At 41.3% G+C, this 19,388-nt stretch overlaps 2 protein-coding genes across 2 annotated transcripts in view; one reads left to right on the top strand and one right to left on the bottom strand.

Annotated features, from left to right (window-relative positions):
• FGFR1OP2 (FGFR1 oncogene partner 2) overlaps positions 1–1,369 on the top strand; it is a 30,136-nt gene extending 28,767 nt beyond the window's left edge. The window contains exon 6 of the mRNA XM_061582217.1: positions 64–1,369. Coding sequence (XP_061438201.1) covers positions 64–96 — 33 coding nt within the window. The 3' untranslated portion in view covers positions 97–1,369. The remainder of the gene's footprint in view (positions 1–63) is intronic.
• TM7SF3 (transmembrane 7 superfamily member 3) overlaps positions 1–19,388 on the bottom strand; it is a 30,048-nt gene that overhangs the window by 5,640 nt on the left and 5,020 nt on the right. The window contains exons 2-9 of the mRNA XM_061582212.1: positions 9,553–9,710; positions 7,499–7,649; positions 6,766–6,886; positions 5,311–5,482; positions 4,454–4,631; positions 3,483–3,569; positions 2,102–2,182; positions 102–254 (exon numbers count right to left, since the gene is read on the bottom strand). Coding sequence (XP_061438196.1) covers positions 102–254; positions 2,102–2,182; positions 3,483–3,569; positions 4,454–4,631; positions 5,311–5,482; positions 6,766–6,886; positions 7,499–7,649; positions 9,553–9,710 — 1,101 coding nt within the window. The remainder of the gene's footprint in view (positions 1–101; positions 255–2,101; positions 2,183–3,482; positions 3,570–4,453; positions 4,632–5,310; positions 5,483–6,765; positions 6,887–7,498; positions 7,650–9,552; positions 9,711–19,388) is intronic.

Genomic DNA, 19,388 nt, shown 5'->3' with positions numbered 1-19,388 from the left:
AGTAAGAGTATTCCAAACACAAAGCTTCATAAAGTAACAAAGGATATTCACATTTCTGTGCAGACTCAAGAAATCACAGGAATCACAAGTATGTGACATACCTAATGGAGTGAAGAAAATCGTAGATGTGACAAGGAAGCCCAGCACTAGCCCCACAATCAACATACAGAGGATCACAAAGCCAAATCGCCACCAGTAAGCTACCAAGAGGAGCCCTCCAATAACTCCAGCTATTGCTGCAAGACCAAGATTGACTGGGATAACCGGGGGGGGGGGAAGAGAGAGAGAGAGAGAGAGAAGGAGAAAAACAGGAAAAATTGGGTTCATTTCTCCAACATTGTCCACTCTTGTGAAATTGCACTTTAGTATTTCAATCTGGTGTTTAAAAATTCCATACCAATACATTCCCAGAAAGGTAGCCACATTAGTCTGTTGCAGCAAACAAAGATTGTTGCAGAACTTTGCAAAAACTAACACATTAATTATTGGTACAAGGCAGCTTCTTATGTTCCAAGTCAGACCATTGGTTCATCTAGCTCAGTACTGTCTACAATGACTGGCAGCAGCTCTCTGGGGTGTCAGGCAGGAGTCTCTCTCAGCCCTACCGGGAGATGCCAGGCTCTGAACCTGGGATCTTCTGCATACCACTGAGCTATGTCCCTTCCCCAAATTGTGGCATATGTTTTATGGTCTAGCTCTTTAAGGTGCTGCAAGACTTTGTTCTGCTAATCAAGATGACTTTTGCTGCAAGTTGAACTCATCCACCCTGGTTTTCTAAAAATGAAACAAAAGGATTGCTGATTAACCAATACTGGCTGGACCCCATACTGTCCAAGTAACATTCTGAATAACCAGAACAGCGCAGGACCAATTATGGGGAATCGGCACCTACAATGCATTGGAAATTATGAATGAATTGTGTTAGGGTAGCAGATACACTACTCTGGCTAGAGATTGACCATTCTTTATAATGGTAGTGTCAAAATCCTCTTTGAAATCTTTTATATCCAATTGAAAATTTCAGGTGAATCCCATCATTGTCTAGGAAAATGCATCTTCTTTTTTTTCCTGTACTAATGAGAAAACTACAAGTAGTTATGGAATAAATGAAATGAAAATGGACTGCCTTCAAGTTGATCCCGACTTATGGCTACCCTATGAATAGGGATTTCATGGTAAGCGGTATTCAGAGGGGGTTTACCATTGCCTCCCTTTGAGGCTAGTCCTCCCCACCTGGCTAGGGCCTGCTCAGCTTGCCACAGGAGCACAAGCCAGCCCCTTCCTTGTCCGCAACTGCCAGCTGGGGGGCAACTGGGCTCCTTGGAATAAATAGCTAGAACTAAATGTTACACTCTGTACCAATAAAGCAGAATTCTCCTACTAAAATATGCAAATTAAGTACAGTTGTACATTTCTGCCTAGTTTATTCTGCAGTATTTACTTTCCAGAATTTATTTTTGTTTTGCTTGTCATGACAAAGGACAGAGTTATGCAGGACAGTGAATCATCAGCAAAGCAGCCATCTAAGTAACTTTGATTTCACACATATCTTTCAGACATATCTTCGCAACAAGAAGGGTGAGAAACTTGTTATTTTTAAAGCAAGAGCCAAGATATTCAGGAAAAAAGTTCTGCACATGCCATGCTTTTTCTGTGGTGCTGTGGGGCTGAAGGGCATATGCACAGCCCCTGTTTGTGGCTCATGGACTCAGTCCTAGAATTTCAAACATTAACTGAAAGAAATGATGAGAAATCACAGGATACAATGTGAACTTTGCTTTCTTGTATCACATATGCTAGCAGCATCTTGTGCAAAAACAAAAAAGGCCATCTTTTAATGCCTCCTTAAATCTTAGCCACATTACAATTTGGACACAGAGCTCAAGCAAGGAGTCTGTTCTCGACCTTTCGGTACTACCAGAGAAGTGTTCCTTTGTCAGTGTTTCGTAATTCAGGAATGAAGCGCAAGTGTTAGTCATACCAGAAAGTTACACAGTACCAAGCTGGCCAGCTATTATTATCAAGAGCACCTATGTTCTAATACTGGTCTCCAAACAAACATTTCCAGGGTCTAAAGAAATCCATACTTGTCTCTGCTTACCATCGTAACCGAGAGTAGATGTTCTAGTAATGGTTATGAAGAAAAAGAACGCCATGAAGATGAAGCCCATAAAGAATAAATCTAAAGGGGGGAAAGTTAAAAATATTTATTACAATCAGCATTTCCTGGGGTGGGTATGTTGGGATGCAATTTCAAATAGTAAGATAATCCATTTGCTTTTGAAAAGAGCTCTGACAAGGTCACCATCCCACAACCTGGACAAGTAATCTTAACAGCAATGGCATCTATTTACTTCCATAGGGAAAATGTTAGAATTCAAGAAACTAATAAAACCCACTGCTATGTTCTTGAATGAGCCTGTGAACAGGATGCCTCTTTTCAGGGTCACATTTTGAGTCAATGAAACTAGCAGTAGCCATAATGCAACACTGATTTATTCCTGTAACTACAGGATTTCAGTGCTTTTTCCAATGCACCAATTCCCCTCAACATTGGTTTGTAACTGAACATGCAATCATTCCTGATGCAGGGACACCATAATTTAAGTATGCTTCCAGTTTTAATTTAGGGGACAAACTAAAACTGTTCATATTTTGAGGCATAGCGTTCTAAAGTTTTTTAATGGAGCTCATCAATTAAGCTAACCCATAGGATCAGAATTACACTGGTTGCCTGTACGCTTTCAAGCCAAATTCAAAGTGCTAGTTTTGACCTATAAAGGAATGCCTCTCCCGATATTCATTCATTTCATTCACTGGCAATCACTCGTGGCCAAGTAAGGTTGTCTTCCAAGATAAGGTCTTTAACAGTGGGTCCATAAGTGACTGTGGAGGCCAATTCTGGATCCACACAGCCTCCCACAGTGAGGAGATAGATTTCCAGATGGAAGATGGTTGCGATGAGGATTTGTTTGATGTGCCTTCCGCTTAGCTCGTTTGTCCCATTTGCCCTGTATTTGTGCTGTCCCGATATAAACCTACCCAGACCTTTAGATCTTTTTCTGAGGCCCTTCTCCGGGTCCCTTCTTTGAAGGAGGCTTGCAGGATGGTGACAAGGGATAGGGCCTTTTCAGTTGTGGCTCCGCATCTGTGGAATATGCTCCCCAGTGAGGTCTACCTCGCGCCTTCACTGACAGATTTTCAGTGCCAAATAAAAACATACATTTTCCCCAGGCATGGGATAGACTGAGATAACGTTGTTTGTTATTAGTATGTTGCCAAAGTCTCCTGTGGCTGTATGGGGGGTGGGTTACTGTTTTGTTTTTATAGTATGATATATTTGTTTGTGTTGTTAACATTATTGTCAGTTCCCTGGAGACCTTCGGGGTACAAGCGACTAATAAATCTAAATAATAACAGGGCAAATTCAACTGCATTGGGAACCAAGTCACTGTTAGACACACACTCTCCCTAACCCATACCTGTTTTCCAGAATCTGTGTCCAAGAAAACAGATGAAGAGGCCAAGGACAGCAAGTGCAGTGAAAAATATTTTAGTGGAGAGTCTTTCTATAGAAGGAAAGAATAGAGCATTTCAAGAAAAGCCATAAAACAGAGGTCCACAATGCAACTTTCCCCTAAGGAAGGATTTAAGAAGCAACTTCAGCCTACAATGATCTATGCATAGAACAATTTTAATAGGCTTTTCTCCATGATATGGAGGCCATGTCAAGTCATCCTTCTACCATTATCAAATTGTTTGAACAAAGTTAGAGGCCCACCACCAATGAACACTACACACCCTTCTGATCCCTGCAAATTAAAAAAACAGTATTGTAACTACATTAGCATCCTTCCTCCAGAATTCCCAGCTGCTACTTCCTAAAATAAATTTCTTTATAATAACAATAACAATAAAAACCTAATTGTTCCATTCAACATAGGCAATCAATTCCTATTTTCACTACCCACAGGTTTCCTTTCTTCTCCCTAAACTGTAGACACCTCTTGAAGGAAGAGATTTTATGACACACAGTCTAGGGTCCATTACCATATAAACTAGGCCATATTATGCCATATGCTGGATCACTGTTCAAGAAACAGTTTACATTTCTATTCCAGTCATTTCCATCTTCAGCCAATCACCCCCAGGTTAACCAATGGGCAAGTGGTTATTTACAAGCTTGAACTACGGTGTTGGACCATCCTGTATGTCCCTCCCCACTGCCAATTCTAATTTTACTGAAACAGCACAACACAGAAGCAGTAACCATGCCAATTCCGTAGTCTAAGAACCAAGCCTTTTTGGACTCCCAACTCTATGACCCAGAATCTCATTTCAGGAGGAGTTCAAAGTGGCATCACCCCTTCTCCCAATGACCTGCAAAACATAAATATCTTCTTGACCACCATGTCCCCTTATGTATATGACATTGCACATTCAGCTGACTTACTGAGAGAGGAGCAGTTATCCACCAAGGCTGAGAGGCTACATGCATATGTATGAACAGGCACATATGCAGCTGAGGTGTTCCATAGTGGATCCTCCACTATCACATTGTAGATCACTCCTTGTCCAGGGAGCGAGGCAAAGCGCAAGTCAGTTTTGTCTTGGCTTGTTAAAGTCATCATCTGTGGGAATCAAAGAAAAAGGGGTTATACGCACAACCCTCTACCTGCCTTTTTCCACACCTCAAGTTTAAAAAGTAAGTGTACTGCCTTCAAGTCAATTCTGACTTATGGAGACCCTATGAATAGGGTTTTCATGAGGCTGAGAGGCAGTGACTGGCCCAAGGTCACCCAGTGAGTTTCATGGCTGTGTGGGGATTCAAACCCTGGTCTCCCAGGTTGTAGTCCAACACCTTAACCACTACGCCACACTGGCTCTCCCTCAAGTTTTAGGTCCAAGCATTAGGTTGCCTCTCAGCACACTGAATTGTTGAAATATTCAACTGAATTATTCAGCTAAGTCCTACTCACAGTAGAGCCATTAAAATGAATGGACCTAAGTTAGTCATGTCTATTAACTTCAATGGGTCTACTCTGAGCTGGACTAGCACTCACTACCACAGAGAGTAACCCACGTTTTGACAGAAGAGTCTCCTAAGATGACTAACAAGACATACTGATGCCATACAGTAAACACAAAACTATCTAATGCAAGAAGTGTAGACTCCCACTGAAGCAAGTCACCTTGAACACAAGCTACGAAAGATTTCAAGAAATCTTCAATGGAAACTGACTGAAAGAGTTTCATACTGCAGGATGCCAAAAGCACTATTAACTCATACTTCAAAACAGTACAACTTACTTTAACGCCATGAGCTCTGATATTTTGCACCTCAGACATCTTTCTCATGTGGCTCACAAATGATGCTTCAGACAAGTCATTCTCCGGTAAGAAATACTGATAGATGTCATAAGTCAATCTCCACCTGGAGTCCCAACTAGCCACAGAATCACACAAAGGTGGGCTTGTCCCCCTGGAAGATTGCAGGGAGAATATCTGAATTACTCAGCTGGTTTTCACACTTTGCTTCAATGCAGAGTTTGTAATACCAGTTACTGTTTCCCTCCTATACACTGTAGAACTATATATCTTATTGTTGCCCACAATCACAGACATAAAGCCAAACTCAAATAAGACACAGTAAATTAATTGGGAAATAATGACTTAATAAATGTTAAATTGGGCCTTCTCTCTTCCTATCTGTTCCAAATATTTATTTATTTATTTTTAAAACTTATATACCGCCCGACTAGCAATAGCTCTCTGGGCGGTGAACATAAATACAATAAAATATAGGAAAATACAAAAGCATCACAATCTAAAATCAAATTTCACGATCTAAAAACTGCATAACTAAGATCAAATTACAAACATTACCATCATTAACAAAAAATTAAAATGCCTCGGAGAAGAGAAAGGTTTTAACTTGGCACCGAAAGGATGATAGGGTCGGCGCCAAGCGCACCTCCTCAGGGAGACTATTCTATAGTTCGGGGGCCACCACTGAGAAGGCCCTTGATCTTGTCACCACCCTCCGGGCCTCCCTATGGGTCGGGACCCGGACCCATTATTAACAATGTCTTCAACTAGTGGGTTGCTACTAAGCCTCCCCTGGATTGCAGAGCTACGACCGCTGCCATTTTTCTTTAAAAAGCCTTGACTGCTAAATACAAATTTTAATTTTGGGATGTGTGAATATTTCTACAAGCTTATTTAACAGAATTTATAAGCCACTTAATTGTCCATAGCCTTCAAGCTGTTTACATAGAATATAATAGAATATTACATAGAATATAAAATGTCATTAAAAATATTGGTAAAATTGAACCTTAAAAGCAAATTTATAAAAATCTAAGTAAAATCAACAGTAGTTAAAACTATACATAATTAAATAACATTACATGTTAAAACTGCATGTCTGAACCTTATTCAAATTGCTCCATGGTTTAAAGGCAGAAGCAGAAAAGGTTAAACATTTTTGCAAGTGTGAGGGTTAAAAGGTTACATCCCCCCCCATGACAACAGCAACTATATGACTGAAGGATAAGAATAATCGTACACTACATACTGCCTATCCTTTGGATAAACATGGCTACTCTGAAAACACCATAATTTCCTCCTCTTCTTTCAGAATGTAAAAAGCAAATTTGTCTGATGATTCTGACAAAGGTTCACCTAAAACAACTTTGTTCAGATGTGTACAGATCTATTAACCCATATAGCCCTCATATAACAGCAAGGCCCAGCTACACATACCTCATGCATCCTAGATTCGCTGGGGCAAACTTAATACGTGTCTCAGCCATGTTATATTCTAAATAAATATTGGGGTCGATGTCCAAGTCAAATTCCAGATTGCAGCCTCCAGGGATTGGATCTAGACAGACGGGCCAAAAGGAGTGCAACATATTTAACCGCTTGTTAAAACAAGGAGCTACCTTATGTTCACTGATTCTGTTAACAGGCTCCAATGGCATGCAGCGTTGTTATTCAGCCAGTAAAATCAAACTGAGAACCAGCCTAATGCACGCACGCACGCACACACACACCCCGTTTTGCATTACAGATGTGCCAAGCCATGGCTCCTTCAAAATTGAAGGCTAAAACATACTTTGAAGTGGGCTGAGAAAGTGATTCTGACAGAGAGTCCCAAGCCTAAGTGAAACAAGGTAGAAAGTGTAGCGCCCTGCAAGTCTGCAGGAGGTTTTTGGAAAGCTGAAGGTGGTGGAACAGCTAGCCACAAGCCAGGAAATTTAGCAGTTCAGAAAGAGGGGTAAAGGAACGCAGCTCAGAAGAATTTTTACATGGGATGAATAAGGAATAAGACTGATGACTTCTTGCATCTCAGCTTGATTTCCCAAATCTTCACTCTATTGTAGGTAAGCTAGAAGGTGCTAAATGTATAATAATATTTTATGTGCAATATACAGGATAAACTTATGGAATACTATGGATCATTTCAACTGACGGCAGGAACAATAAGAGTTACCTCTTTCAGCATAAGGGAAAGAAACTGCTGTGCTCAACAGATGATTAGTATCCACAGCTTGCAAGTACCAGGTACACACAGTCTGTTGAGGTTGAAGGATAGAAACCAGCCCTTTGTCTTCTCCAGTTCCTGAGTTGTTGGTGGAAGGCTTCTGAAAACAGACAAGATTAATGTGTACCTCCAAAAATGGCAACATGATAAATTTATTTTTGTGCATGCTCATTCGTATGTATATGGTTTCTGGAGTAGGGTCTGCCTATCCATTTTAAGAACAATTACTAAATTGAAATAGCGACTGCATTTTCTACACACACCTAGACAAACAAGGATGTTGGGATTTCTGCAAACACAGCTTCAGGGAAATTTTGGGACTGAAGTTGGAAGCCTGTTTGTATGCCTGAATTCCAAGCTTTGCCTTTATGATTTCCTGGATAGAACATTTGTTGGCATTGAGAGCAAGTTTTATTGTAAAGGTGGGGTTGGTAAGAACCATTTTTAATTTAACATACAGGGTGTGCACTATAATGTCATCTTTTGATGAAAAGGTATAGTCAAAAGTCAAACAACCTTAATTAGAGTTGAAGAGTTTTCCTCATGGTGCAGAACAGGGGTGGCTCACTAACTCTTTTTAGCCTGAGGGTCAGCTATTTCCCCAAAGGCCACATGCCAGTGGTAGGTGTGGCCAACGCATAGGCATGCACACACCACACACAACACACTCTCGCTCACACACATAACTCTCTCCAACCCTCCCAAGGCAGGATGAGAGTTCTTACAAAGCCATCCCTACCCCAGCATTGGAGCAGCGGTGGGGAGAACATTGCCTTTTACTCTTCAACTCTAAAGTACAGGTTGAAGAACTTAAAACCAAGATCAAGAGATAAAAAAATCCCCCTTCCTTGTTCCTTAGACATTGCTCTCTAAGGAACAGGGCAGAGGGTTTTTCCAAATCTCCTGATTTCTACCAGACATCAGGAGAAAAAGCTCCAGGGGCTTGTGGGCCACTTCCTGCAGCCTGCCAGGCGAGGTGCAGTTTCCATGCTAGCCACCCCTGGTAAAGTGGGAGGAGGGGGTGCGGACAATGTGGCAGTTTCTGCTAGAAAGACTGTCCTAGCCAGAGAGCAGGACATCTTTCCTTCCCTGTAGTTCCTACTCTCTACCCCTCTATTGTCTCCCTCTCTCTTCAATCTTCTTTTCAAACCACCATAGACCCTAGATGAAGTTCCAAGTCTTCCTGTTAGCAAGTTAAGCCTTCAAGTTATTCATGTTAGCTTCATTTACACCGACTGTAAAACTTTGGAGGAGATGGCAATCTGTCCAAGGCATCCAAAGCGAACATTTCAAACCAAGGCAGACTGCAATTCTGGAAGAGCCAACCATGAAGGAGATGGGGTACCATGCTCTCAGGAGATGGTCTAAAGACTTTTGTTACAGCAAGGTTTCATCTGCCTGGATGGGAGACCATCTGTGAACCATAACTTATACCACATTGAGCTGAAAGAAAGGAAATGTATATGTGTAATGAACAAGTAAGTGGAATCAGAAAAGTTATTGCATTCCAGGAGCGCTTCTTTTGTTTTCTTCCTTCCTTCCAGTACTGTTCATACACATTTTTCTTCCCAGCTTAAGTGAAACAATGGGTTCATACATGCCTATATCCACTGTCTCTACTCCTCTTCTCCAAGACAGAAAGTCACATGTGACCCAACAGTATACTGAGTTCATGTATGCCTGGGATCCCCCTGAACCTGCTATCTAGTCTCAGTCCACATAATGCGTCCATTATTTCAGTTTATACAGGGACATTTCAGATACAAGTGAGCCATGTATTAGACCAGGTTATACATTAGTTTCCAACCAAAGAAGGCAGAGCTGGGGAAATGTGTTAATCCAAGGCTTACACCCCTCATGCCAAGGGGGGAAATGTCCGTATCATGCAGAGGGCTTGCATTATTGCAAATCAGCTACAAAGTTGTACAATGGCGATTTATTTTGTAGAGTGGCTAAAACCCTGCAAGGGCTAGACTAATGTTAAGAAGCAAATTTTGGGGTACCTTATCAAAGGAAATAGTCACATTCTTGTGGTGGGTATGGAACTGAAAGATAACAACAGTTACATTGCTGGCAATGTTCCTCAACACCGCTTCAGCTGGACTGGTTTCATTCAGCAAGACGTTCTTAAATTTTCCCAAAGAAAGCTCAAAGAGAAGGCCTGCATTGAAAAGGGGAGAAGCACATAGTTCAGGTCAGTTGCCTTGAGTAGATGAAGAAACATTGCTGATTGGCTGCTGGCATGGGGGAAGCACGCTTTGGTACAACTTGTTTTACATAGAATTAGAATGGTGGTCAAATTGATTGGTCACATACTGTCAAGTACTCCTCGAAATCAAGAATGCCTTTGTTTAAATGGCTGCGCCTCTTTTCTGTTGGGTCATCCTGACTACTGGCTCCTCAGCTCTCTGCAGAAGTCTAGATCACAACACTGTTCTCTTGAAAGTCTAACAGGCCAGACTTCTGGGGGCCAGTGAGCCTGCTAGTTCCAGCTTCTTCATTCTAAAATAAGCCACAGGGCCCCATCTACACTATACATTTAAAGCAGCATCATACCAGTTTAAACAGCCATGGCTTCTCTTAAAGAATCTTGGAGCTGTAGTTTGTGAAGGGTGCTGCAAGTTGTCAGGAGACCCCTATTCCCCTCACAGAACTACAAGTCCCAGAGTTCTCTGGGAAGAAAGATTGACTGTTAAACCATTCCGGGAATTGTGGGCAGCCGTAACTGTTTAGAATACTATGATACTGCTTTAAATGTATGGTGCAGATGGGGCCTGAGCTGACACTGAGCACAACTCTAACAGGAACAAAGCCAGGTTAGACCCAAGCCCATAATTCCATTCCCCACAGCAGACAACCAGACATCTTGGGACATTCATTAAGCAGGACATGAATATGCCCGTTTCTTCCAAGCAGCTGGTGCTCCAAGATACACTGTTTCCAGTAAAAGGAAACACCACAGACAAGCATGGTCAATAGCAATTGATAGACCCATCCTTCATTGCTACATCTCATGGCAGTAAATTCCATGTGTTAATGCATTACGTGATGTATTTCCTTTCAAATACTTAAGCATGTTGCCAATCAGCCCAGAGTTCTAGGATAAAAATTTCATTTCCCCATTCTTAAATTGTATAAGTTCTATCATGCCCTCCACAATAGTTTACAAATAACCGCCACACACTTCTCAACTTTCTGAATATTGAAAGTGTTCCAAACCATGTTCTCCAGCTACTAATTAACGCTCTAAAGGACCGCTTGCTTTCAATAGTGGTTCTCCCATTAGACCAGAGATAGCAAATGTAGTGCCCTCCAGATGCTATTGGACTACAACTCCCATCATCCTTGACCATTGGCCATATTCACTGGAGTTGATGGCAGCAAGAGTCCAATGTCTACCTCTGCATTAGACATTTGTTACTGATGGTAAATGTCTCTTCTCAGCCCCACTCCTGTCTGACCTTTCAGCCCTTGTCCTAAAAGAAATAGTTGCACAGCTCTACAACATACTACAAAAATCCATTACAAAAATGGATTTTTAAAAAAGATAAATTTATTGGGACATTACAGTTCACATTTTTCCCAACAAAACAATTGTTTGATGTACTAGCATTTTTGTAATTATGACTTTAAGGCAAAATATTTGCATTCATTAGATTAAAGCCTTACTTCTTTCTAGTGAGTGTGCAAGCACACATACAGACACACAATTATGCACACGTATACTATTGGCCCAATTCATCACAAGCAGAGTTACTTAGGTCTATGAACCTCATTTGGTGCACAGTATTCCACAAGCTACACAAACCAACTGCACAGCCTGCATAAATACTTCACTTGTCCACAAAGAAGATACAAAAGCATGGGATGTGCAAAGACTGTAGTGTCCACACCTTGAAAAAAGCAGAGAATCTTGCACTAGATTGCTCTTTTCCCAAGTTCTGCTTTTCACACTTCCTGCTTCATACCAACTGTGTGCAACAAGTAGTACAGGAAGCTCTGCTGTGGGCTTGTTCTGCAGCTCTTATGTGGAACTAGACCACCACAACTTACACCCCACTAAAGTCAAACAGTCCCTAGTCAAGTATCAGGGCTTGTCTTCCTCCTATACCCCTCTACCTCCTATATCACAGGTGGCAAAACAAATAACAGGATGTTCTCCATCCAGTGAAAACAATTTTTGCACAACCACGTTATAATAGTGTCTTATTCTTTTAAAAATGTATACACCATAATAGACTCAAGGCAGGTTCACAAATGCATAAATAAAAAACAGTCCAAATTACAATAAAGACAATTTCATACACTAAAACCAAGAGCAGGTTAAAACAGAGCTTCTCTTCCTCCTCACCCCCCACCAATGTATCCATGTTCTTGAACACTGTGAACTTTAACATTTGAGGCGTTCGAAGTTCTTCCTGAGAAGAACAAAAGCAGGCCTTAGCTTCAAAGGGTTCTATTGCCTCAAGGTGATGTTCTGTGAACAATCACAAGAGCAATCTTCTACCAATCTCTTGCCAAAGAAGAATATATGCAGAAGAGAATACATTAATCATTATTGTCCCAACATGCGCATCACAGGCACATGACAAAGTATTCAAATATGGGTCAAGGAATACAGAGAAATGCAAAATTTGCATGCAGGGGATGTGTGCTGCTTTGGTGCCTTGTGACAATGATAATTGCTCCTTCTCAAGCAATAATTTCATTTCATTTTTCCACACCCCTCCTTAGAGCAACAAGGATAAACGAAGTCTTATTTCTCTGCCATAGTCTCTGTGGCTCTTAATTTCCTAACTTAGTGCATTCATTGTCTGTTGTCATGGCTCAGCAAGCCAAAGGGCTGTGTATTTTGCACAAGGTAAGATGCATGTGGCTACTAATCACCTTCTCCCACCCCCTACTTTGACTGACCTTTGATACTCCATCTACAGACCGCAACTTCACAAATGTATATTCCTCCTTTTCATATTGGAAATGGCTACCCATAATCCATGTAATGAGCACATCTGAGACGTGTAGTGATCAGGGATAGGACTTTTTCTGTAGACTTTGAAATTTACTCCTTAGGTAAATCCGTCTTCCCCCTTCCTTTTTTTTTCTTTAAGGTGACATGGGAAAATAATTATTTAGACATGCCTTTCAGAATATTCCTTTTATTTGCATTAACTGATATTTGATTGATAGTGTGTGTTTTTCATTTGGAAGCAATTCTGGTACTTTTTAAGTGGAACAGTGGGATGTAAATATTTTAAAGGATGTTTTCCCCAGCCCTACTGTTCACCTGTAGCACACTATGCAAGTCCAAAGTAGCACTGGACCACAATAAGCCTTAAAACTACCCATAAAAAGAATTTAAATCAATGGCAGCACATTAGCTGGTGTAGTATAGTGAGTAAAGATGGAAGCTGTGACCCAGAAATTCTTGGCTCAAATCTCAACTCACAAGGTGGCCTTACAGCAGGGTAACCCATCCTTTGCCTAACTTCACTCAGGTGCAAAGGAAGAAGGGAAGGGAGACAGGGGTTTTTTACACACACACAGACACACACACAGACGGGGGGGGGGAGAGAGAGAATGCTTCAGATAGAAAGCTCTAAACCCACTTTTGGCTCCAGTCCTAGCAAGCATCAGTATCCCTCCCCCACACAACAGCTGCAGGGGAATGTAGCCCTTGACAAGAAAAAAAGTTAGCCCACCATGTCAGACCCTGATGAATAATACTGGCATCTTACAGGCTGAGAATATTTATGTGCAGCATTTTTTAATGTTCTGAAGAGCTATATACAAGAGCAATGTGTTCTTATCTACTTTCAAACAGAGATGTTTCAAAAATTATTTCTAGGTTCAATATTAGGTCCCCCCAAAACAAACAGTTCTAAAGTGCTGCTTTTTAAATATGTGGCATACAGAGATTCATGCAATCCTAACAATCAAGAGATTCAACTTTTAAAAACAACTAAAAACTCAAGCATCCAGGTTATACAAGTTAATAGCAACTGTTGTTGATAGCTCAGAACCATAGCAAAGAAATACTGATTTGTTTTTAAAGAAGTTGGTTTAGGGACAGAGAACATGGATAATTTTCTCAATTTTTAAAATCAGCATGACATTTTTATGTAAATTAGCTGTTCTCTGAAAACCAGCACAGCCTCCAAGCCCAACCAAGGACATTTCCTGTGTACAAGAGCCTTCAAAAAGACACACAACAAGGAAGTTGCTGTGACTCCAGATCACGCTTGCCAATTCTTATAAACTAAGGAAAGCTGATAAAGTCAGTGAATATACAAGTGCCTTTGACCTCAGTTAGCAGTCATCAGAATCACACTGCTCGGAAATGGTTCAAGTATTGTTAAAAACAGAATAAAGCTAAACAGAAAGTGGCTTGCACTTCTGTTTTCCACCCTCCTCTCTAACATGCAAACCAGTTGTCAGAATCAAACTGTTATTGAAGACAGCCAACAGGGAAGGAAAAGCAAATCATAATGAAGAGCTGGAATAGGCACCTCACTACACCGCATGATGAAAACGAGGATGCTTCTTATTTCCACAGTGAAAAAATATACAAAGTTTTTATAATAATATACCATACATAATACAACCTAAGTAAATGCAAACAAATAAAACAAGGGTAGGGGACCACTTCTGACCACAGTGACGTATCTAGAACTTGCCAACCTTCTGTGGGCCACTTTGGCAGGTGGGTGGGGCTACCAACCTGTCAATCACTACATCCTATGTCTGATGATTGAAACGTCAAGCTGTGGCTACAATGGAAGAGTCTTCCTTTGCAGCTACAGCTTGAATTATTTTTGAACTTTTCCATGCCCAATGTCATATTTATTTATTTATTTAATTAATTTAATTTATATACCGCCCGAAGCCCAAGGGCTCTCTGGGCGGTGTACATAACAATAAAACAATCAAAAAATATATAAATACAATAATACAATGGAATCAAACCAAACAGACGTAAACAAAAATCAAAGCAGCAACAAAATACATCAATAAATATTAATAGTACACATTAAAATGCCTGGGAATATAAAAAGGTTTTCACCTGGCGCCGAAAAGATAGCAGCGTCGGCGCCAGGCGCACCTCATCAGGGAGACCATTCCACAGTTCGGGGGCCACAACCGAAAAGGCCCTATTTCTAGTCACCACCCTCCGAGCTTCTCGATGGGATGGTACTCGGAGGAGGGCCTTAGATGTTGAGCGTAGTGTACGGGTAGGTTCATATTGGGAGAGGCGTTCCACCAGGTATTGCGGTCCCATGCCGTGTAAGGCTTTATAGGTCAAAACCAGCACCTTGAATTTAGCCCGGAAACAAATAGGAAGCCAGTGCAGACGAGCCAGAACAGGTGTTATATGAGCGGACCTTCTGGTCCGCGTCAACAATCTGGCCGCTGCATTCTGGACTAACTGTAGTTTCCGAACTGTCTTCAAGGGCAGCCCAACGTAGAGCGCATTGCAGTAGTCCAATCTAGAAGTTACCAGAGCATGAACGACTGAGGCGAGGTCGTCACTGTCCAGATAGGGATGTAGCTGGGCTACCAATCGAAGATGGTAAAAAGCATTCCGTGCCACTGAGGCTACCTGAGCTTCAAGAGACAGGGAAGGGTCAAAAAGAACTCCCAAGCTACGAACCTGTTCTTTCAAGGGGAGTGTAACCCCATCCAGAACAGGGTGAACATCCACCATCTGGGCAGAGAAGGCACTCACTAACCGCGTCTCGGTCTTGTCTGGATTAAGCTTCAGTCTGTTAGCTCCCATCCAGTCCATTATCGTGGCCAGGCAACGCTTTAGTATGTTAACAGCCTCACCTGAGGAAGATGAAAAGGAGAAATAAAGTTGCGTGTCATCAGCGTACTGGTGACAACGCACTCCAAAACTCCTGATGACCGCACCCAGCGGCTTCATATAGATGTTAAAAAGCATGGGGGACAGTACCGATCCCTGTGGGACTCCACAATGGAGAGTCCAGGGTGTCGAGCAGTGTTCCCCAAGCACTATCTTCTGTTGACGACCCACCAAGTAGGAGCGGAGCCACTGCCAAGCAGTACCTCCAACTCCCAACTCCGTGAGCCTTCCCAGAAGGATACCATGGTCGATGGTATCGAAAGCAGCTGAGAGATCAAGGAGAATCAACAGGGTCACACTGCCCCTGTCCCTCTCCCTGCAAAGGTCATCATACAGGGCGACCAAGGCTGTTTCGGTACCAAACCCAGGCCTAAAACCGGATTGAAACGGATCGAGATAATCAGTGTCATCCAAGAGCCCCTGGAACAGGGAACGGGGCTAGGATTTGCCTCTAATCAGGCCAAAAGTTCCACACCACAAGTAAAGTCTTGGGGTTAAGTCACATACATAGTATCTTCAGTGTTTGCAGATGCAATCTGCTGTATATATATATTTGAATCTGTTACATTTTTTGCAAATGCCTTTGGCCATAAGCATTAACAAGTTTCCTTGACCGGAGTGAAGTCTTGCAACAACTAAATCGGATGAACACATTGTACCAAAATTATTTCAAGACAGCATGCTAAACTTAAAACAGTTAATCTTTAATAAGAAGGTAAAAAGGTAAAGGTAAAGGTGTTCCCACACTTATAGTGTGAGTCGTTTCCGACTCTTAGAGTGATGTCTTACCATCACTTAAATCAATGACAAAATGGAGTAAGGCTGAATGGTTACCATAAACTCTTGTCATTCCAATATTTAATAAAAAGGCTCAACTTTTCAATAAATATCTCACTTTGCTGTCTCCCTTCTATAATTTAACATATTTGTAAGATTAATTTAGTAAGTCATATCCCAGACTCTCAAACACCAGTTGGCTTGGGAGGGTGGGTTTATCTTTTTTCCCTTTGTGGCTCAATAGTCTGTCATGCTGCGGTTACAGAGTTACTGTACCCTCTGATAATACTGTGCCTTTTACAAATCCTAATAAGATGATTAGTGGGGTCCACTGGTAAATAAAAACCTATTTTTAAAAAAGTTTATTTCATTATGATTGAAACCTAGTACCATTTAATCCAGGGACATGACCAAGAATATGAGAAATAGTGGCTCTATTAGAGTTACACTTCAACACTTATCCTCCATCTCCACATGGACTAAGGCCATGTGGAGTCAAATATCACTCACACGTCAGTATATAGAAATTATATTTTACAGTTGCACACAAGGTAAACCTCACTGAGCAGACTTCCACAGTCAACCCCATGCCTCCTGCAGTATTATCTCTGTTAAGTCTTTTTCCCCCATTTTGAACAATACAAATTACTTGAGAAATCCCAAGTTTACCACCAGCCTGTAAATTTGACTCAGAACTTTAGTTTAAGTTATTAAACACGGAAATTTCAAACTCTGTGCACTCTTAGTGAATCATATTAAACTATTAACTTTGTAATTATATGTTTAACTTGGAAATAGTGAAATACGCAAACATCTTTATTTTGTTTCTTCCACTATTTCACTGTAACACTTTAAGCCACTAACACCAACAGCTGTAATGTCAAGAACAGCTCACATGATGTTAATCACTCATAACACAGTAGACTATATAGACCAAAGATATATTTGTATAGAACCACTGGTAATAGTTCCTCTTGCTGCAGTGGATATTAATGCACATTCAAATCATAAAACAATAATAAAGAATGAGCCAAAAAGGTAACACATAGGAATCCCCCCACCCCGCCCCCATGTTGAAGCAGGAGATCTGGGTCACAGAGTTACATCCATTTGTTAAATGGAAGCAAAAGAATACCACTGAAACATAATAGATCACATAATGGTCATGCAATACCAGTATTTACATTCCCCCTTTCTGCCCAACAACAGTACAATCTAAAAAGGTCAATCATACACAAAAAGTCCTTTGTGTACACCTGCCACCAGCAGTGGCCATGAGGGAAAATAGTCAACATCCCAGACATATGCTACCTATCACAAGCCTAGCTAGTGCCAGACATTTTTATCTCTAGGGCTTCTCCTTACCCAGACAGCTGGACAGTCTGGGTCTCACAACTCTCCCCAATTGCAGCGGGCAACTGATGACATAACTTGGGGTGACAATCTTCTTCTCAGCCCTTAGAGGTTAAGGTTTAAACATTACACAGAAACCATGAAGGAAACCCAGAAGTGTACTATGTTATGTCAAGACCCTATACCAGGGATGGGGCATCTGTGGCCCTCCAGATGTCACTGGATCAGTAGTTCCCAAACCTGTGGACCTCTTAATTATTTTTCTGCCTCTTATAGCAATTGTAATGCACTGTGTATGATTTTCATTGGTCTTTTTCTTGCTTCTTTTATTTCTCATATTGTATTTTACTGTATTACAATTTGAATTACATAAAATACAATATTAAATACAATAAAAGGAATAAATGAAGCATTAAAAGTACAATTAAAAATCAGAATGACTGTTAATGTACTACACCTGCTGTTCTTCACACAGACAGACCACAGACAATCTGAATGAACCTCGTGAACCACTGATGGTCCATGGATCACAGTTTTGGAACCCCTATGCTAGACCACAACTCCCATCATCCCTGACCATCGGCCATACAGGCTGAAGTTGATGGGAGTTGTGGTTTAATAACTTCTGGAGGGCCACAGGCTTCCCACCCTCTGCAATGAAGTTGTTGGGCTTTGTTTTGTTTTTTAACATGAAAATCTCATTTTTGTAGTCACGTGTACAGCAAAACCACAGATCTGCTCTCATGCCCAATCTGGAAATGCAATCCAACAGTTTGCCTCTAAACCATGGAATGAAACCCACTTCAAACCATGCTCTCAATCCCAGCTTTGGAAGCATCTATGATTAGCAGTAACCACAGTCTGTCTGAACTGGATGCAATGGCAAGCTACAGTCATCTCAAACCATGGAAGGGAGGAGTAAGAAGCTGATGGAGCCTAAGGAAAGGGAGGAGCATGGAAGTCTCAGGGTCACCAAAGCATGGTTTGGTAATGATTCCATGATACCTGAATTGTATCTCCATCATACCTTGTTTCCTCAGGTACCTGCTCTTCAAGCCAAAGCAGACAAGGCTGGCTTTGCTCCGCTCCATCTCATGAACAGCCTCCTTAGGACAACTCTTTCCTTCTCTTTTCCCCAGAGCTCATAGGTGTGATGTTACTACCAAGTTCCTTCCTCCTAGTCTCATTCTCCACTTACTCTTCCTACAGATTCCTCTTTCTCACTTCAACGCCAGTTCTATATCTTTCCTTAGGCTCTTACCACTAGGTTCCCTGTCCCTAGCTTATGTCTTGGAACCATGACAAAAATATAAAACCAACAACATTCTCTTCATTCACAAGAACCAGACTGCAAACATTTTTACTCCCCTTTACTCCCTGAACAACTGAACATTAAATGCTACCAGACCAGCTATATTATCAGTGTCAGAGAGTATTACACTGTCATAAGCACAACACAAATAAGGTGCAGTCTAGTTTATTTGTTTCCGCTACAAGCGGAAACAAAACAGTAAGAATAACTAAAGATAAACCTATCACCCAATAAGCAGCCAGAAGTACATGCAAAGCAAAGTAAGGAGCATGCAACAGTAATCCAGCTTTGGCAACAATGGCATTCAGTGGGAAGCATCTCAGTTACAGTCCACAACGTTCAAATCAAAATGTTTTTCCTGTTTTACAGCACTCAGGGCAAAGGTAAATACAGAACAAACAATCTCATTTTACCACTGGCAAACAGACCTTCTGTTTTTCATGGAATAGATCTCAAAGAAACCAAATTAAATACCCTTTCTAAGCATCCCTATGCATCATAATACAGTGAAAACATGCACTGAGGAACAACTTCCA

The sequence above is a fragment of the Rhineura floridana genome, chromosome 8 (assembly GCF_030035675.1).
Source record: "Rhineura floridana isolate rRhiFlo1 chromosome 8, rRhiFlo1.hap2, whole genome shotgun sequence".
Taxonomy (NCBI): domain Eukaryota; kingdom Metazoa; phylum Chordata; class Lepidosauria; order Squamata; family Rhineuridae; genus Rhineura; species Rhineura floridana.
The sequence above is the reverse complement of the archived record's forward strand: the minus strand, read 5'-3'. Positions and strand labels throughout refer to the sequence as shown.